Source organism: Mobula hypostoma, chromosome 2 (genome assembly GCF_963921235.1).
Source record: "Mobula hypostoma chromosome 2, sMobHyp1.1, whole genome shotgun sequence".
Lineage (NCBI taxonomy): Eukaryota > Metazoa > Chordata > Chondrichthyes > Myliobatiformes > Myliobatidae > Mobula > Mobula hypostoma.
Window position 1 is genome coordinate 24,092,908 of NC_086098.1, and position 22,044 is coordinate 24,114,951.

General features: G+C 39.7%; 1 protein-coding gene across 4 annotated transcripts in view; it reads left to right on the forward strand.

Moving 5' to 3' along the window:
- Positions 1–22,044, forward strand: part of LOC134338461 (nuclear receptor coactivator 7-like) — a 118,863-nt gene that overhangs the window by 19,003 nt on the left and 77,816 nt on the right. For 3 of the 4 annotated variants that reach the window (XM_063034287.1, XM_063034296.1, XM_063034305.1), the window contains exon 3: positions 15,452–15,723. The exons of the other annotated variant lie outside the window; for it this stretch is intronic. In XM_063034287.1, coding sequence (XP_062890357.1) covers positions 15,452–15,723 — 272 coding nt within the window. The remainder of the gene's footprint in view (positions 1–15,451; positions 15,724–22,044) is intronic. 4 annotated transcript variants of the gene reach the window in all.

A 22,044-nucleotide genomic window follows, 5' to 3' on the forward strand; every position in this document is an offset into this window, starting at 1 on the left:
ATCCAGACCAACATCCACAAAAAGCTGGTGGAACTTATCAGGTCAGACGGCATTATGAACGTGAATAAACAGTCGACGTTTCTGGCTGAGACCTTCTTCAGGACTGGAAAGGAAGGCAGAAGATACCAGAATAAAATGTGTGGAAAAAGAAAGGAGGGTAATCCAGAAGGTGATGGGAAAGGTAAAGGCTGGAGAAGAAGGAATTTGATAGAAGAGGAGAGTGACACATGGGAGAAAGGGAAGGAAAAGGGGACCCAGGGGGAGGTGATAGGCTGGTGAGGAGAAGCGAGATAAGGCCAGAATGGGGAATAAAGAAGAGGGAAGGGAGAGGGGAAAAGAAAAAAGAAAAAAATTACTAGAAAGTGAAATCAATGTTCATGTTTCAGTTTGGAAGAGTATAAGGTCTCTCTCACCCTGGGAGTGGCTAGGAGGGAGATTAGTGGGGAGGAATGAATGGTCAAGGGAATCATGGAGGGAGTGATCCCTGCAGAAATTGGACTGGGGTGGCTGTAAAGATGTATTTGATGGTTGGATACTGTTGAAGATGGAAGTTGCAAAGTGTGTTGTGTTAGATATGGAAGTTCATAGAGTAGTAATTGAGGATGAGAAACTCTGTTGCTGTAAGGCAGCAGGAAGATGGGGTGAGTGCAGACATCTGGGAAATGGAGGAGATGTGGGTGAGAGCAGTGTCAGTGGTGGAGGAAGAGAAACCCCTTTCTTTGGAGGCAAAGAGATATCCTCCTTCTTCGCCTTCCCCATCCAACCCATCATTCTGCCATCTTCATCATGATTATACCGCCAAACACCTCTTTACTTCTCCCTACTCTCCACTCTCTGCAGGGATCACTCCCCCTGTGACTGCCTTGTCGATTCGTCCCTCCGCACCAATCTCCCTCCTGATACATATCCCTGCAGGTGACAGAGATGCTCCACATGCCCATTCACCTCCTTTCGGGGCCCCAAACAGTACTTTCAGGTGAGGCAACCCATCACCTGCAGATTTGTTGGGGTCATATATCGTAGCTGGTGCTCCCAATTCAGCCCCCTCTACATTAGTGAGACTCGACGTAAACTGGGGGACCGCTTTGTCGAGCACCTTCACTCCCTCTGCCAAAAGTGGTGTTTCCCAATGACTAACCATTTAAGTTCATATCCCATACCCATTCTGAATGCTGGTCCATGGCTTACTCTTCCGCCATGATGAGGCCACTCTTAAGGTGAAGGAGAAACACATTGTATTCTATCTAAGTAACCTCCAATTTTGTGGCATGAATCTTGATTTCTCCTTCCGCTAATTTTTTACTTTATTTTTCTTTTCCCCTCCTCCTTCCTTCCTTCTTTCATTCCCCACTTGGCCTCTTACCTCTTCTCCTCACCTGACCATCACCTCCCCCTGGTTCCCCTCTTCCTTCCCTTTCTCCCATGGTCCACTCTTCTCTCCTATCAGATTCCTCGTTCTCCAGCCCTTTACCTTTCCCACCCACCTGGCTTCACCTATCACCTTCCAGCTTGTCTTCCTTCCCCCTCCCCCCATCTTTTTATTCCGGCATCTTCCCCCTTTTCTGATGAAGGGTCTCGGCTTGAAACATCGATTATCTATTCACTTTCATTGATGCTGCCTGAGCTTTTTGTGTGTGTGGATCCTAGATTTGGCTGTAACTGTATTGTCATCAAATTACAAAGATTGCTCCAGTTTGCCCATTTTAAAAACATCTGCAAATTTGCTTGTTCTACTGATTTTGTTAGGGTTGCTAACTAGGTTCGTTTTTTTCCCCTCAGTTTGTGTAGTTTTTTGTGTAATTTATTTTGGTTTTAAAATTAACCTGTTTCCTCTGTTTTTCATTTATGCTCAAATGTATCAAGCATTAACCTGGACAATCGTTCATGGATTCCAGTTGCCTTTTGGGCCCTTTCCTAAGTTTTTATGTACAGGTTTGAATATTAAATAAAATCATAATATAAATAGTCATAGTCATACTTTATTGATCCTGGGGGAAATTGGTTTTTCGTTGCAGTTGCACCATAAATAATAAATAGTAATAAAACGATAAATAATTAAATAGTAGTATGTAAATTATGCCAGGAAATAAGTCCAGGACCAGCCTATTGGCTCAGGGTGCCTGACCCTCCAAGGGAGGAGTTGTAAAGTTTGATGGCCACAGGCAGGAATGACTTTCTGTGACGCTCTGTGTTGCATCTCGATGGAACGAGTCTCTGGCTGAATGTACTCCTGTGCCCACCCAATACATTATGTAGTGGATGGGAGACATTGACCAAGATGGCATGCGACTTAGACAGCATCCTCTTTTCAGACACCACCGTGAGAGAGTCCAGTTCCATCCCCACAACATCACTGGCCTTACGAATGAACGTACAGTAACATACGAATGAACATACAATAACAACATACAGTAAATACCCCTGAGCTTCATTTGTGCATTTCTCAGAGCAATTACAATATCTAATTACGACCAAGAACAGTAATTGTGGATTTCACCCTGTTGCTTTTTAAGAACTTTATTCAGAGTCAAGCATTCATGCAAGCTGTTATAGTACTATTATTTACACTGGGACTGGAGCGAAACTGCAGATTCACATTGAGCTATGATGAGGATATCAAACCATGGGTGGCAGTGCAGTAACAGACAATGAAACTGATGTATAGTACAAGAAATCTGAGCTATGAAATGAGATTGAAGAGCTTTGGGGAATTGTTGGGAAGGTAACTCTGGGAAATAATAGATTATTCAGGGAAAATTAAGTAAATGGTTTAAATTATGCAGCGGAGTTTAAACTGAGCAAGTTTCAGTTTTTAAACAATTTTGCATTTTATATGGTATGCTTTTTATTTTGTGTTTGCATTTGACCTTAATGTCTACATTCAGTTATTTGAAAAGCCATGTTGTTGATCCCACTTAAGTTTGTTATTAAATAATATAATTAAGACTTTCTTTTACCTTCAGTCAATATTTTAATATTTCTTGAATCTGCAGTTTATCTGATTTTTCTGGGTTTTGAATATATCGTTCTCAATTATAAACGTTTGAAATCATTTAATTTGATTAATTTGCTGTTGTTTGGTGGAATGTGAAGTGCAAATATGTGGAGTTTTTTTTAATCTAGTGTGCAATGTGAGTTCAGATTTAAATTATTGAGGAGGAGTTTGACTCATGAGCAAAATAGAATGATCTATCGCCCTAATCTTTCTGTTCTTGCAGCATTTTTGCCTACATCAGTCTGAGCAATTGAATTTGCAGGAAAAGATTGGGAAAGAATTGACATGTGGTGTAGGATAATTACTAAAGGGTATTGAGATTTTGGATTTTGAAGAATTTTGTGAGCTGTTCTTTTGCTGTGTGTGTGTGTGTGTGTGTGTAAATTCAAAGTGTGGATTGAGTCTGGAGAATGGGATGTTATAGCCATAACAGAAATATGGCTGAGAGAAGGGCAGGGCTGGCAGGACAGGACAGTATTCCAGTGTACACACGTTCCATGTGTGACAGAAGTACAGGTGTAAGCGAGGAGGTGGTATACCCATCTAATAAGGAGGACATAAAAGAGTGCTTAGGGCTGACATACTTGTGGGATCATCCAGTGAGATCATTATGAGTAGAATTTAGAAATAAAAACAGGAGTGGGGCTTTATTATACACCCATCAATAGTCAGTGGGAATTTGAAAAGGAGGTGTGTAAAGAAATTGCTCATTGTAAGAACAAATGAGTTGCGTTAGTGGGAGATTTTAATTTCCCTGGTTTTGACTGGACAACCCAGAGCGTTAAGGGCCTGTATGGATATAGTTTGTAAAATGTGTCCAGGAAAGCTTCCTGAGTCAATATATTCTGGAGGTTATGATGCTGGACTTCTAGTAGGGAACAAGGCAGAGTAAGTAACTGAAGTGGCAGCACTTTGGATCTAGTGACCATAATTCTATTAGGTTTAAGATTGTGATGGAAAAGGATAGGACAGGTCCACAAATCAAGGTACTAAACTGAAGCAGGGTTAATTTTGGGAGAATTAGCTAAGTTCTCACATTAGTCTGTTTTAAGGAGCAGGAGCGAATAGAAATGAGCATGTTCCAGGGTGAAAGAGCAACTTTGGCTGACGAGTGAGGCTCTGGTTGTAAAAAGGAAGGAACTGTACACAGGTTCAGGAGGTTGGGGACAAGTGAATCCATTGATGACTATAAAAAAGATTAAGAATACACTGAAGAGGGAAATAAGGAAGGTAAAGTGGGAGTGTGCGATGAATTGGGCAGGGAAGGTTAAGGAAAATCCCACGAGGTTCTATAGCTATATAAATAATAACAGGTGGCTAGGGAGAGAGTAAGTTCCCTTACAAATCAGCAGGGCTTGCTGATATCTTGAGCTGTCAGAGATGGGTGGGATTTTTAATGAGTATTTCTCCTTGATGTTTGTTGAAGGGAAAATTATGATTGCTCAAGAGAAAAGGGAAACAGATGGAGATGTTTTTGAAGGCATTCATATTACCAGGGACAAGGTGTATGCTGCCTATCAAGGACAATTTCAAGGACAAGGCAGGGAGCTACAGGATGATCAGCCTGACATCAGTAGTGGGGAAGTTACAGGAAGAAATTCTGACCTACAGGATCTACCAGCATTTGGTCAGACAGAATCTGATTAGGAGTCATCATGGCTTTATGCATACTGGATGAACCTTTTGGAAATTTTTGAAGAAATAACCAAAGTTTAAGCAGCAGATGCTGTGTTATGCAAGGCCTTCAACCATGTCCCATTTGGTTGGCTGGTTTGGAAGGTCCCATGGAATCCAGGGAGAGGTAGTAAGGTGGATTCATAGTAAGGGTGTGGTGGTTGAGGGTTGTTTCTTGGAATGGAGACCTATGACTAGTTGTGCGCCAATGACTAGTTGTGCGCCACAGTGGTTGTTGTGGGGACCCTTGTTGTTCATTCATTATATAAATGATTTGGACACATGCGCAAGACTTGATCGATAAGGATACAGGTGTCAAAATTAGGAAGTGTTCTTGATGGTAAAGATTATTATAGAACACTGAGAAGGGTCTTGATCAGTTAGGGAAGTGGGCTGAGAAGTGGCAAATAGATTTCAATACAGATAAGTGTTAAGTGATGCATTTTGGAAAGTCAAACCAGCATAGGACTTATATTATGAATGGCAGGGCACTAGGGAGCATAATAGAACAGAAGGACCCAGGAGTGCAAGTGCATAACTTGTTGAAAGCAATATCACAGATAGATGGTAAAAAGATGTTTAACATATTGGCCGCCATCAGTCAGGGCATTGAGCATAGGAGTTGGGACATTAAGTTCAAGTTAGACAAGTTAATTGGCTGCGTTTAGCGTACTGTGTACAGGTTTGGTTGTCTTTATAGGAAAGACATGATTAAACTGGAAAGCGTGTAGAAAAGAGTGACGAGGATGTTCCTAGGACTAGAGGACCTGAGTTATAGGGGGCATTTGGTCAGGCTAGCTATTTATTCCTTTCTTACACTCCCAAGGAATAAATGAGAGGTGACCTTAAAAAGGGTTATAAAATCATGAGGGGAAAAGATAAAGTGGATGGTAGCAATCTTTTCTGGGAGTGGGGGGGGGGGTGCCAAACCTAAGGGGCATAGATTTGGAATGAGGGGGAGATAGGTTGAAATGAACATGATGGGCAACTTTAGAATGCAAAGCGTAGTGAGTGTATGGAATGAACTGCCAAACAGAGTGGTTGAGACAGGTACAACAATATTGTACTAGAAACACCTGTATGGATACATGGAAGGACAGGGCTTCCTGGCCTTTTTTATGCCACTAACCGAGGGGTCTGTGGACTCCAATGTTGGGAACCCCCGGCTTAGAGGGATTAGGGCTGAATGCACAAAATTGGCACTACATGGGTGGGCTAATGCCCTGCAGCACTTCCACATATTTGGATGCATATTCAAAACAACTGGGTTCTGCTTCTGTGCCTTCAAGCTCAGGTTTGTACTGCTAAAATAGTTCTGCTGATTTACTTTTTGACAGACAAGCAGACAGATTTCTGTGTACATATTCTCCTCTATTACTTAATTTCTTCATTAATAACTGGTTTCTTTAATCTGCATGTTTTCTAGACTTAGATTTTAACATAATTGAGACTGCTGATATTGAGCTTTGTTTTGTCAGTCCTCAGGTCCTTAATAAAGAATCCAATTAAAATAACAACACCTGCTTATTCTTTTACTGAGCATATGTAATCCAAATGCATAGTATACAACCTGACTGATAGAGCAAGTGCCTTTAACATACTAGAATGGTTTGTCCTGCATTCAGAATATTACAGTCAGGGTAACCAAAGAGGTCTCTGGGTTGGGGGAAGGGGAGATATCACTTCATGTGTCTCTGTCACAATCTCTCTCCTCTCGTTTTACCACAGTACTTCATGGAATGTGCATATTCTGGCATACAAAACCCAGTGAGGTTGAACTGAGAATTTAAAGACAGAAGAAGATCTGCAGATCATTAATGCTTTCGATTAGCTTCTGGCAGTCCAGTACTTTATTCCTCTTACTTTGGCGTCAGAAATGCAGTAGAATTCAGTCTTGCAGAATTTTAAATACATGCTCAAAAGAAAATTCTCAATTGTCATCCTTCTGCAAATAATCCAATTCCTATCCATCTTCTCCTATCATTTTTTTCGTTTTATTTGTTAGAACAGTGCCTACTGTAATCTTGAGATGCAGATCCTCAGTGATTGTTTTCTCCACATGCTTTGGAACTGAATAGGAACCCTTCATGTCTGACATTAGATAGTGAATATCTGAACTTAAAATAAATATTGTCAAAGGCCATTAGTTTCCCAGCTAAATTCTGACTCCTTACGGTGTATTAGCCAGCAAAGAAAATCTATATTGATTTCCACCTCCCATACCTGTCCCAGGATATTTTGCTTTCTGTCATTCACAGTAATATGTGTTTAAAAGTTTTTTATTGTGCTGATAGAAGGTTATAGTTCTCATTGATTTAATCTGTGTCATATTAAAGTACTCCAGACCACAGAGTACTGGCTGCACCTCTGATTAAAATATTAAACCAGGCTGTTTCTTGTTGTGTTGTCTCTTCAACATACCGCAATTTGGTAACTTACCCTTCTTCCACCTGTCAGAGAATTTGGATTTGAAATCAATTGGTACAGCACCCCTGACGGCATTGTTTTTATTCATCTTGACTTTCACCATCTGCATAGTATTTGGTGTCAATGTCTACCATGCATAGCGTATGCTTCTATGCGAAAATAATGTAACAAATGACTATTGTGACAGGTTCAAGGGGGATGTGAGGGGCAAGTTATTTACTCAGAGAGTAGTGAATGCCTGGAATGCGCTGCCTGGTGTGATAGAAGCAAATATATTAGAGGCTTTAAAGAGATGTTTGGATAAGCATGTTGATATATGGAAGATGGAGGGTTACGGACTTTGTTTAGGTAGGAGGGATTAGTGTTTGGATGTTTTTTACTGGTTCGGTGCAACATTGTGGGCTGAAGGGCCTGTTCCTGTGCTGTACTCTTCTATGTTCTATATTAAAATATTTTAAAATTGTCCTTTTCTTCTTCTTCCTCCTCATCAAGTTGTTTTTCTGGTTCTATTTTACAGCTGTGTGTTATAGGGAAGAGTGAAGACCTTCATTGCTAGGATGAAGGAAACCAATCATGCAAGTTTTGTGGCCACAGCTGTACAGACGTGTCAGGCTGAGAACTGGGTTTTTGGTTCAACTTGCTAATAAATATTTACTCCTTATTGGAGATGCCTTATGACTCACCTGGGGAGAATATTTTTTTACCATCCTCAACGTGAAGTCTGGATTGCCCAAAATGAGAATGTTATTTATGTACTCGAGCATAACATGGAGTAGAACTGTTGATTGGGAAGTGCTTACTAAATCTTCCCTCATTAATTTATATCTCATAACATTTTGAAATAATTTAACACTATTCCTTTGTTTTTGATAGCTTTCAAATTCTGTGGGAAGGAAAGTTGCTGTCTTCCAAAATGCCATGTCATTGCATTTTTTTTTGGTTTATTGTTGTAGTAATGTGGCTTTAACCTATTAAGATTTGGAAATGTTTCCTGTATTAAAGTTCCTGGTGTGCCAATAAAATCTTTCCTGTAATTACTAATGTACCTTCAGCCATCACAGGAACATTCAATAAAATGACCAAGCATGACTTTTTTTAGGACATTCTCCTCTGTATGCCCGTTCATGGCCTCCTCTTGTACCAAGATGAGGCCACCCTCAGGGTGGAGGAGCAGCACCTTATATTCCATCTGGGTAGCCTCCAACCTGCTAGCATGAATATCAATTTCTCCTTCCGTTCAAAAAGAAAATTCCTTCCCCCTCCCTCCTCCTCCTATTCTCCACTCTGGCTTCTTTCATCTTCTCACTGGCCTATCACTTCCCCCAGACCCCCCTTATCCTTCCCTTTCTTCTGTGGCCCACTCTAATCAGATTTCTTTCTCTCCAGCCCTTTACCTTTACACCCCAAATGGCTTCACCTATTACCCTTGAGCTACTGTCCTTCCCCTCTCCCCCCATCTTTTTATTCTAGTGTCTTCCCCCTTCTGTTCCAGTTCTGAAGAAGGGTCTTGGCCGAAAACATTGACTACTGTTTATTCAGTTCCACAGATGCTGCCTGACTTTCTGAGTCAGCATCCAGCATTTTGTGTCTGTTGCTTCTCATGTTGTACATCCAATTTGCTGTTGAAGATATCTTAGTTTAAATTTTTATTACTTTTTGACTATTTTCAGGCTGCTTCACATGACGTCCCCATACGTCTCTCTCTGTAGCCTCTCACTAAATCTGCACTGGTAAGTTTGTTAGAAATTGGTGGAAGACCTAGGGAAGAAATGTTGAAGTATGTGTAGACAGTTAGCAAGTACCTTGTACCGCTGGTGATTTATGGTATGTTTATCTGTCATTGCTATGGGCTTTATTTTCTGCAAGCACTGACATGTCATGAATTTAACTTGAAGATCGTAGTTCATCTATTTTAATTTCGGCAACTTTATGAGCACTTATTTTCAGTTGCATGTGTGCATAATTTCTAAGTTTATATCTGAAATATTGGATCATTTGATCCAATAGGTTATTGCTATAAAAGGCATTACTGGAAAGATTTCTGCAATTATGGGATATATAGTATGTCTAAATGTTTACAATTAGAATTAAAGAGACTGATATACACTAACAATTCATACTTTTGGACACAAAGTAGTAAATGCTCTGTAATACCTAGCAAAGAATAGCACATTTAACTCTGTGCAGTTAAATTTTGGTAAGCTCAGTTTTCCCTGTTAAATATGTTTGTAAATTCCTTGTGCTACCTTTTCTACAGTATTTAAAAACTCAATAATTATTTAGCTTTGTAATGATCATTTCAGTGGTTATTAGTAGCATAATGATTAATTTGCCAGATTACTATCCAGATGTACAGGCTATTAATCAGAGACATAAAGCAGTTACTTGAATTTCAATTCTATTAATCAGAGATTTAAAATTTGGATCAGTATTGATACCAATGAATTACTAGATTGTTATAAAAGCTCATTGTTTGTTTGTTGCTTATTTATTTATTTATTGAGATAAAGCACAAAACAGGCCTGTCAGGCCCTTCCAACCATGCCACCCAGCAACCCCCGATTTAACCCCAGCCTAATCATTGAGACAGTTTGCAATGACCAGTTAATTTACCAGCTGATATATCTTTGGACTGTGGGAGGAAAACTGAGCACCAGGAGGAAACCCTAATGTTTTTAAAATTTTATTTAGAAATACAGGATAGAGGTAACAGGCCTTACTGGTCCAACATGCCCATGCTGCCCAGTTGCACCCATGTGACCAATTAAACTACTAACCTGTCTGTACATCTTTGCAATGTGGGAGGAAGATGGAGCACCCGGAGCAAACCCATGCGGTCACGGGGAGAACATGGTTCTGTAATAGCGTTGAGCTAACCATTGTGATACCGTGGTTTTGGTGAATGAAATCTGCTGCTTTATCCAGTCTGTCAACTATCATTCCATACTATGTTGATTTAATTGACTCTTTTTGACTCTGAAATCACCTCTGGGCAATCAATGGAAAAAAATATATTTACCATTAAGTACATATAAAACATTACTGCAACTAGTAAATGTTCTGGGTTTTTTTTAAGTAATTATTTGCCAGCTGGTGGCGTAGTGGCATCAGTGCTGGACTGCAGGGCGGAGGTTCTGAAGTTCAAACCCAGCCGGCTCCCCCCCAGCACGCTTTCCATCCGTGCGGGGTTAAGAGCTGGTGATCTCTTTGGGGAAAAAAAACTCACCCGGCAGAAGGCAATGGCAAACCACTGCTGTAACTTGCCACGTACGCGAATTCCAACTACGTCAGAACGGCATGGGAGGAAGTCGTCAGCTACCTGGAAAATTCCGGATGCGAGCTACATTATTATTTAATTACCTGGAAAATTTCATGGTATATATGGCCATACGGAAGGAATCAAGTCGAAAGCTTCTTTAATTGTTTCTCCTGAAGTTTTAACCCCCCCCCTTCATTAATCTGAACTCCCTACTTTTCTCTATTTTCTCTCCTAATTCACCTGCTTTCTTCTATCATTCCCACAGCCTTAATTCCATTATTAGGATGTTGAATGCCCAGCTTTCCTCTTAGAATGTGATAATAGTTAATAGTTCATTAGTTAATAGTTACCTGTTAACCTGTTAATTGTTCACACTCTATTGCTGTCTCCTTTGCTAATCACCTGGGATCACCATTCTCCTAACAAAACCTTGATACTTCATTACTTAAAAATGGATTTCTACCATGCAAAGAACTATTGTTTGACATGGTACAGTGCTAGTTGTTGGAAAGTTTACAGAGTCGGCCTTGAGCAAAAAGCACTCTGCTAATCATATATGTACACATTTTTTAACGAGTTTAATGCTGAACATTTTCATTGCCTCTCAATTCTTTGTGCAGATGGAGGTTGAGAAAGGTCACTGTGTCTGCTCTAGGAGATAGTAGATGATGGCACAGTTTGATATTCTAGGAGAAGTTATAGACTACTTTCCACTCAACCATATTTTAATAGTTTTGAGAAGTAACTTTGCTTATTTACACTACTTCCCATTCTGAAATACGCTGATGTTCTTGCATTTTAATGTAATGCTGAACAATCCATAATTCAATGAGGAACTAAATATTTAAGATGTAGCCAAAATCTTAAAGTTTGGTGTAATTTGTGAACTGGGGAAAATGGAATTCAGTATTGTATTTATGCAGTGTAATTAGATAATTGACCGTGGTTAAATAGTCTCCAAGTATGTGAAATAAGATATGGATTGGGCCATTCAAGCCTGTTTAGCTATTCGATAAGATTAAGACCTGCTTCAACTTCATCCTTCCCAATTCTTTCAATTTTCTTTGCGTCCAAAAATTTGTTGATCTCAATCTGTATTATATTCAACCCCTAACTATCCATAATCTCTCGAACAGAGTTTCAAAATTTGATAATTGTGCAAGAGGAGAAATTTCTCATAGATGTCTGAAGAGTCTGTCCCTGATTATGAAGCTTTTCCCATGGATCTAGACTCTGCATTCATGGGAACAGCCTTCCAGCAACTACTGCATATAATCTCTTAAAAATAATTGGCGCTTCTGAGGATCACCTGTTAGTCATGTAAAATCTCATCCTTCTATATTTATTGCACTTGTCTTTTCAACCTCTTTCTATTGGAAATCCCTTAAATTGCAGGAATTATTCCAGTGAACTCTGCATTCCCTGCAAGGAAATTTTTCTTTACTGTTTGTTTTTATTGCTTACTGTGTTTGCATGTTGGCTGTGAGTAACATAGGAGTTTACAATCAAAAAGAGAAAGATTGGAAGTACTTTAGTTTTCAATAATTCTGATAATATTAAAGGTTTGAATAATTATTTATAATTTTTCTACACTGCTGTTTGCTTTTCTATTTGGAGAAATAAGTCATCACTTATATATTTAATGCTATTTTTAATAATTATGTGAATGACCTCCACTTCCTTTGGTTGTGTGACTACGCAAACAATTTCAATTTTGAAATGAGTTGGAATATCATATGTATCCAGAGTGATTGCAGTACATCGGGGGAAGTGGTGGGAAATGACCAACAATAAGTTGGTATTTGAGGTACAAAAGGGACTTGGTGCATCAATGTTAAATACAATAAAACTCCCATAATGTGGCAGCTTTGGACATTAGACCATAAGTTATAGGAGCAGAATTACGCCGTTTAACCCATCGAGTCTGCTCTGCTATTTCATAATGGCTGATCCAATTTTCCTCTCAGTCCCAATATTCTGCCCATATCTCTTAATACCCTGACCAATCAAGGATCTATCAACTTCCGCCTTAAATATACATAAAACCTTGGCTCCCTCAGCTGCCTGTGGCAAAGAATTCCACAGATTCACTACTCTCTGGCTAAAAATTCATCCTCATCGCCATTTTAAAAGGATGCCCCTCTTCTATTTGGAGGCTGTGTCCTCTGATCTTAGACACTTCCACCATAGGAAACATCCTCTCCACGTACACTCTGTCAAGGTATATTACCATTTGATTCCAGTGAATACAGGTCCAGAGCCATCAAACACTTTTCATATGACAAGCCATTCAATCGTGGAATCATTTTCATGAACCTCCTTTGAACCCTGTCCAGTTTCAGCACATCCTTTCTAAGATAAGGGTCCCAAAACTGCTCACAATACTCCAAGTGAGGCTTCACCGTTGCTTTATTAAGTCTCAACATTACATCCTTGCTGTTATATTGTAGTCCTTATGAAATGGATGCTAACATTGCACTTGCCTTCCTCACCACAGACTCGGCTTGCAGATTAACCTTTAGGGAATCCTGCACAATTACTAATGCCAGGCTAGTTTTTTTTTCCTTCCTGACTATTAGATGTCACTACTATTAAGACTCATATTATTTGAACTTTTTCATAATAGCTATACAATAATAAATTTTCCAGTGAACTTGGCAAGTTTAAGCGGAAGAGGAAATGGGTAAGTATTCTGGTCCTTAGCTCCAGCTACAAGCATGGGTGTTCGTGACTCCTGGCTTTTGAAACACAACCCAGTTCTGTTTACACACCCTACTTGCAATTGGGAACTTCCATCTCACAAACCAGACCAACAAATGAGTCAGATGCCAAACCATCAAAACATGAACTTTCAGATGTTGGATTATTGTACTTTAACTATAGATGAATTGTTGTTGTTCACAAGTACCATATTGTGTCAGGTTTGCTGGATTTCTTAACCCGTGTTCCTCAGGTACTAAATTATGGTGACATCATCTCATGAGTAATGCTGAAACAATATCTTGGTTGGATTGATGTCATGTTTTCTGTTGGCTGGTAACATCATATGTAGGAGTAGGTAGTTATGCCTTTGGTTACAAAGGTGTATGGCAAAGATTTGAATTTTTTTTCTTGGAAACCACAACTGTGTCACAATTACTATAGAGGAAACTAGTAACTTAAAAAATCAATTAAACACCATCCTGTTTGTTTTATAAGTTTTTGGATGTATTTAATTTTCACCAATTGACATTATTTTTACCTAATACTGGGTAACTCTACAATATATTGACACACATAAAGCTACTAATAGCTGTTAGGATACTCCTGTCTTTCAGTCCTCTCATTTGAAACTCTCTAATTGGACATAGGAAAACCATGTGCCCAAAATGCCTCTTGAAATGGAGTCTTCTCATTCAAATATATAATATATTAGAAATGCTCAGCAAATCAGGCTGCACTTATAGAGAAGGCAACACTTAATATGTCAGATCCATAATTTGTTACCTGTATTGGGCACAAGATGGAATAAAGGAAATATAATGAAGAAGGTCTGAAGATGAAAACACAAAAGGAGAAGGTATATGATAGATCAGAGGACAGTAGAGATTAAATCTTTGGATTATCACATGCTACTTCTAAGTCATTCCATGAGTTGATGCCTGTTGCCAGCCTGTTGAAGCTCATTCTCTAGCAGACTTGCTCTTTTAGGCTGCTGTTGCAAATGACAATAACAACATTTCCTATTGCTCTCATACATATATAGCAGCATGCTTTACAGGGCATTAAGAAACAACATTTGAATGGCTCTGCTGTTGTTATGGAAGCATGTATATATCATTCATTGTAATTGTTGCTCTAGATTTTTAAAGTATGCCAATAACCTAGAATTACAATTGAGTTCAAATATTTCCAATTCCTTCTCTTGGTGTGCATGAATATATTGAATTGATATATTAATTTACAGTGGAAAAGTGGACATTAATAATATAATGTGAAATCTATGCATCATGATCAATAAAACTGATTTTGAAGGAGAGTACAGAATATAAGGTCAATTTCAGTAGGTCATTTGAAATGACTGATTGTTTTAGCAGACCATTCGGACAATTAATCTCAAAATTGAGTTTAATTGGATCATTGTAAAAGAAGCACAGTAGGCAACAGCTAGAAAAGTATCTGAATGTGCAGTTTGTTCTTTTAAGCCAGTTTTTCCAGTTTACTTTTAAAATACACAATTAAGAGATGTATCCCGGTTAGAAGGTAGGAAAACAAGAAAAGGGATAATAGTTACACACTAATTGGAAAGATGGACCATGTCGTATACCTCACTATGATGTACCAGACCTTTGCTACTTTCACAACATTTTATTAATAGTTTAAAAAGAAGAATTGAGAGTGTTCTGTTCACCCTCTTGTCCTTCAATGCTTTTAACCATCGTACATACTAATTTTAATCTTCTAATGTGAAAATGTTGCCAAAAATAATTAAACTATTCCAGATGCAATTTAAGCAGAGCTTGACACAACCATTTACCCCTTTGTATTATGATTCCTTACTCAGTAACTTTATTGCAGCTGTTTACTTTAATGACCTTTTTCCAATATGAATGATTGCTGTTCATGAATCCCTTAATCCCATTGCTCCTTCATAGTTCCAGGCTTTTAATTATTTATATAATACTTAAAATCTAATTTTGAAACATTTTCTTTAGGTCAAAGGAGTTCAAAATTGATGTCATAATCTTAAATCTAGAGAGGAACTGTTCCAGGAGATAGCAAGAGAATGTTCCTTGCACAAATGATATTTGAAATTTGGAACTTCCTTAAACTTACTGAAGCTAAATCAGTTGAAAATCCAAAACTGAAATGAGTGATTTTGGCTATAAGAGTATGTTTTGTAATGTGCTCAGATAATGGCACTTTATTATTTGAAATGTGTCCAGGCATAAGATGAGAAGTAAAATGAATTATATTTCATATAATCATCCTTGGCCACCTCTTCTCCTCCTCATCATCATCACCGTGCATTGCAGAGTACTTCAGTGAAAATTACATTTCTACTATAATTTCTCTAGATGCAAGTTCTATTTACGTGCACATTGTTTTGTTTTAAGGTTGAAAAGAACAAAGCAACTAAAACAAAAGGAAGCGGAATCTACAAGCTGCAATACTGAAAATCCATTGCCTAAAATAGAAATACAAACTGGTGAAGATGACTCTAAAGAAAATCTCCGTGTGTCTTCACGACATATGGTTGACAATGAAAAGTTCATGGATAATTCAGAAAATTCATTGAAAAAAGGGGATAATCCTGCAGATGACAAAAGAAAATCTGTTCAAAGGAAAGAAATCCGACGTGCAGAGCTTAAGAATTTTTACTTGTCTGGTAGGTAATTGTAAATCATTATACACAGATTTTACAGCTGAAGCTTTTTTCAGTAATGTAAAATGAAAATCCATGATGGAAAAGTGTTCCTGGTGTTACAAAGTGAACAAATACGAGCAATTTTTTTACTTGGGGCCAGTCTCAAAGCATCTCTGTTTTTCAGGTCAAATGGGGAAACACCTTTTGGAACAGGAATTCCACAATAGACACATATACATTCAATCATTTTTTACCTTTATTTTGATTCACAAGTTGTCCTGAAAGTAGAACTAAGAAAGACTGTAATATTGCAAATAGAAAGATTGGAGAGATTAGGGCTGTATCCCTAGAACAAAGGTGTCTAAAGGGAATGGACAGAGCAAATAGGAAGAATCTGTTTCCCTGAGTAGAGCAGCAAAGGTTCGGGGCATGGATTTATAGTAACTAGAGGAAGGATTTAGGGGAGATGGGTGAAATTGTTTCACTAGAGACTTGATGATCTGGGACTAGCTCTCAGATGCAGAGACCATCCCCCCCCCCCCCCCCCACACACACACACACTTAAACAACACCCTATGCAGGTTTCAAAAGTTGCAAATTGGGGCTATGATCAGGCTGGTGAATCTGTTCCTGCACTGCAAGGTGTTGTGAAATATTAAAGCTAATGGCTTAACAGGATAGAGTTAAGGATAAAGGTATGAGATTGGGAGACAAGGCAATGTGAATTTATACTAGCTAGATTATAAGAAGCTATCTGTTCTGTGGGAGGTGATGGGTTTAGATTACCGAAAGGTCCAGGGGAGGTTGAGAGCAAGATGATAGGTAAATTTGCCACTCTAACTTGATCTTAATGTGTGGGTGAGTGGAGGAATATGAAGGGAGTTGGTGGCAATGTGGGGTAAATTAAATGGCATTAGTGTAGAATCAGTAGAAATAGGTGCTTGGTGTTTCACACAGACTCAGTAGCCCAAAGAATCTATTTCCGTGCTGCATCTCCTTAACATTTTTTAAACTTCTTGTTTGAAAGGATGTTATAAGTTTACTTAGAGCAAGTTTCATTAACAGGCTGAAGTGGTAACTGACACACTATAGCAGAGATGCAAGCAGTCAAATTTTGTGATGGACAGGATGTGAGCAGAATTTCATTCTGGGTTACGTAGAAAGAATAGGTTTGAAATGTGGTCTGGTTGAGATAGCAAGCAAATTAGTGTTCAGAATGAGAAGTTGATGGCTGGCACTAAAGGTGATGACATCACTGGATTGATTTCATAAATGAAGGGGCTACCCTTTTCAGAGAGTGAGGAAGAATATTGTTTAGAAATATTAAAGGTGATCTTATAAGTACAAACTTCTGGGAGAATAAATGTGAGAAGCTGTTTCTTGAGCTGGAGTTTCTACTGTTAGGAGTTGTAGTTTCAGGATGAAGGCTTAGCCATTCAGGATATTCTGATGAAAAGTATTTATGAACAGGGTGGTAATTTTTTGCATATTTGTTTCCGGAGTTCATAGAAGCTCAGTTGCTGAGGTTGAGATTTAATTTTAAATACTATGGAAATCAAAGAACTTGGAGTTGTAATGGGAAGGTGGATAAGACACTGTGCAGACTTGAATTTACTGAATGATAGAGCAATAGTAAAGTATCTTAATGGGCCACTGTTGCTTTTACTTCTTGATGGTCCTGTTGTTTAACTTATTTCTTGTTCATCATAAAACCTACACTGTTTTTGTGCAGGCATTTGTGGTCGTATAGACTTAATTATGCTGCCTTCAGTTTACATGAGGAACAGAGTTTAAAAAAAAATAAGACTAGATCAACCAAAAACTTTGAATATCTGGTTCCAGAGATGTTCCACAGCAATTCTCTTGTTTAGTATTCATAAGGTGTACACAATGTGTACATTGTGTGACTACCTTGCAGACCACCTGCATTCAGTCTGCAGGAGTGACTTAAGAGCTTCCTATTTCCTGCCACTTAAATTCTCCATCTAGCTTTCATTCTGAGAAATCTGTCTGTGGTCTGTTCTTATAACAAAGCCAGATGCAGGCATGAGGAACAATACATTTTGTCACTTGCAACCTTCTGCACTCAGTATCAAAGTCACTCAATATCTCCGTACTTTTTCTGTATCAGGTCAAGTCATCCATTAGCCCAGTTTCTCTCTCTCTCCATCACCACAGCCTAACATGCTTTACATGTCATGCATTTTGCAACTCTTACTTTGTTCCTCTGTCAATGAACGTTTTTGGCCTGAAATGTTGACTGTTCATATGCTCCATAAATGCTGTCTGACTTGTAGTCACAGAGTGAAAGAAGTACAGCACAGAAACAGACCTTTCAGCCCATCTAGTCCATGCCAACACTATTTAAACTGCTGACTCCCATCAACCCACACCCTGACCATTGCCCTCTGTAATCCCATTCACCCCCATTTCCTGGTTATCCTGCAACAACAAAACTCACATGATATGCTCTCAACTCATTTTTTTTGCCACTGAACTATACTTGAGGACAATTTACAGTAGCCATATACTTAATGGCATATCCTTAGGAAGTGAGAGGAAACTGGTGCACCTAGCAGAAACTCATGGTCACAAGGAGAACATGTAAACTGCGCAAACCATTTGGGAACGTAGTTAAAACTCAATCCCTGTGATTGTGAATCAACAACAGTAAATTACTGTGCCATTAAAATCCTCAGACCTACTGGACTGATTCATCAGGATTGTTTCATCCACCCTGCTGTCCGTTTGTGAGTTCGAAAGTATTTAATCAACAGTATTCTAGAGCAAAAGGTCCATGTAATTTTCTCCCTTCTAGATGCCTCCCAATGCTTGTGGCTTGTACTCCAGCTCCCAAACTCTCCTGGAATTTTTGTGAACCTTTGACATTTACCACAGGTCTGGTCACCTTGATTAAGTGTCCAGAAGTTTTCATTTATGGAGGCAGCAGCATATCAAGAGATGTATTAAACAAATTACCTCAGAATCAGGTTTACTATCACTGGTATACGTTGTGAAATGTGTTGTTTTGAAATAATTATAATTAATTAATAATTATAAAAACCTATAAATTACAATATTACCTCATTTAGTTTGTTATATTAAACTAACTTACACAGTTGCTATCAATCACATACCTGTCTTCTGATATCACACCACAAATTTCTCTTAAGGTAGTTTTCAAACTGCCATTGACCCTACCCCAATACTAGTGTGGTGTTAGGATCATGGGCACTATTCACTGTTATCCCCTCCTTTATATAGTTGTACGGCACAGAGGCAGGTCTCATGGCTCACTATCAAATAATTTATCTGTACTAAACAGATTTACCAGAACTTGGCCTTCTATACATGTTGGAAATTCAAGTGCTTGAATGTTAAGGCACCATATAAGCGTTGGATTCTAGGTTCCAAATGCTCCAGGTAAATAAGTTCTTTCTCAGAACCTACCTAACCACTCAACCCTTCATCTAAATCTAAACCCTCTAGTTTTAAGATATCCCTGTGAAGTGAGCCACCTGTGCCTCTCATAATTTGGATATCTCTATCAGGTCCCCACTTGGCCTTCTCTCTTCAAAGGATAACAAACCCAGTTCATTCTCAGACTAAAATACTTCATCCCAAGCAACATCCTGATGATTCTCCTCTGCACCCCCTTCAGTGCAATTGCATCCTTCTTATATGGCGGTGACCAGAACTGTAGATAGATACTTTATTGATCCCAACGGAAATTACATTGTCACAGTAGCGTTACAAATGCATAGATATTAGAAGAAAGAATAAAAAATAAGTTACCTCAAACAGTCTAACAGGAGGGGTAATCACTTCTCCGGCTGTAGGTTGACTCATTATAGAGCCTAATGACCGAGGGTAAGAATGACCTCATATAGCTCTCTTTAAAGCAGCACAGTTGTCTTAGTTTATTGCTAAAAGTGCTCCTCAGTTCAGCCAAGATGACATGTAGAGGGTGAGAAACATTGTCTGGAATTGCCTGGATTTACCGTAGGGTCCTTTGTTCTACCACAGCCTCCTGTATGTTCTGTTTGGCTCCTATAACAGCCAGACTGCCTAATCAGTGTATTGAGCCTGTTGGCATCACCTGTGTTGATGCCATTGCCCCAGCACACTACTGCATGGAAGATTGTACTGGCGACAACAGACTGGTAGAACATGTGAAGAAGAGGCCTGCATACTCTAAAGGAACTCAGTCTCCGCAGGAAGTAGAGGCAACTCTGGCCCTCTTGTACACAGCCTCTGTGCTGGTGCTCCACTCAAGTCTGTCATCCAGGTGCACCCCCAGGTACGTGTAGGTCCTCACCTCATCCACATCCTCACCGTCAATACTAACAGGGGGCAGTGCAAGCTTAGTCTTCCTAAAGTCCGTCTCCATCTCCTTTGTCATACTGATGTAGAGCTGCAGATGATTCAGCTTACACCATTTGACAAGGTCCTCCACTAGTGCCCTGTATTCATCCTCCCATTCTCCCTTTATGCACCCAACTACTGCTGAGTCATCAGAGAATTTCTGCAGATAACATGACTCGGTGCTGTATTTAAAGTCCAAGGTATATAGGGTAAACAGGAAAGGAGCCAATACAATGCCATGTGGGGCCCCAGTGCTGCTTATAGCCATGTCTAACATACGGCTCTGTAGCTGCACAAACTGTGATCTGCCAGTCAGGTAGTCCATTATCCAGGATACAATGGAAGTGCCAATCTGCATTGAATGAAGCTTTTCCCCCAGCAATGAGGGCTGTATGGTATTGAAGGCACTTGAGAAATCAAAAATCATGATCCATACAGTGCTGCCCTGCTTATCCAAATGGTAGTAGGCTCTGTTCAGCATGTAGATGACAGGATTGCCGATTCCAGTGTGTTCCTGGTAGACAAACTGCAGGGGATCAAGGGCTGATCTGACCAGGGGTCAGAGGTAAGCCAGGATCAGCCTCTCTTGGGTCTTCATGATGTGTGAGGTCAGGGACACTGGAGGGCAGTCATTCAAGACTTTGAGTTGGTCCTTCTTGGGTACTGGGACCATACATGATGTTTTCCACACAGTCGGGTCCCTTGCCAGGCTGAGACTCAGATTGAAAATGAGTAGGAGAACTCTACACAGCTGCTAAAGCACACTCCTTCAGGGCCTTGGGGTTCACACCATCCGGTCTTGGTGCTTTGCCATGTCTGAGTTTCCCCAGAACCCTTCTCATCTGCTCAGTAGTGAAGGTGAGTCCATGATGACTGGGGAGTTGCTGGAAGGTGAGGGGTGGGGGAGATGAAGATTGGGACGATAGCAGTTCGTATGTGGATGTGTGGATGGTAGGTGCAGGGCAAGGAAGGGATGTAGACAGTGGTAGTCTGTGTTGTTCATCCATGTGTTGAACTGGAGAGGGGAGGAGAGAGGAGGGGAGGCATTGGTGCCTCAGCACCTGGACTGGTGTTCTGAGGGGTCTGTGAACAGGATGGCTATTGTTAAACCTATTGGAGAATTGGTTTAACTCATTAACCCATTCACAGCTGCATTCCAAGGCCCTGCAGCTAGGCTGATTGAAGGCAGTGATGTTCTTCATGCCTCTCCACACCTCCCGTGTGCAACTCTGGCTAAGCTTGTTCTCCAGTTCTCTCCTGTATTCCTCTTTAGCTACCTTGATCTTCTCCACAGTACACCACTTGTAGCCTAACCAATGTTTTATAAAATTGTCACTGATCCTTCTCCTTTATGACCTACGACTTCCCTGGTCTTATGTTCTGTGCTTCAGTAATGGAGGCAAGTATCTCTGGACTGCAAAGATGCGTACATCAGGATACTCTTTATGTATTACTGCTCAGCATTTCATAACGTCATCCCCTCAAAATTAATGAGCTTCTAGACTTTGGCCTCAATGCCTCCTGTGTAATTGCTCGATTTCCTCACTTGCAGACCCCAGTCAATTTGGATTGGCGGCAACAACATCTCCTCCACAATTTCCATCAGCACAGGTGTAGCACAAGACTGTGTGCCTAGGCCACTGCTCTACTCACTTTACACTCATGATGTGTGGCTAAGGACAGTGCCAATGCCATATTCAAGTTTGCTGACAATGCCACTGTCAAAGCCCAAATCAAAGGTGGTGACAAATCAGCATATAGGAGGAAGATTGAAAATCTGGCTGAGTGGTGCCATAAAAACAACCTCTTACTCAGTATCAGTAAAACCAAGGAGCTGGTTAAGACTTCAGGAGGAAGAAACCTGTCCTGGGCCCAGCATGTAAGTGCAATTATGAAGAAGGTACAGAAGCACCTCTACTTCCTTAGGAGTTTGCAAAGACTTGGCATAACGCCTAAAACTTTGACAAACTCCTATAG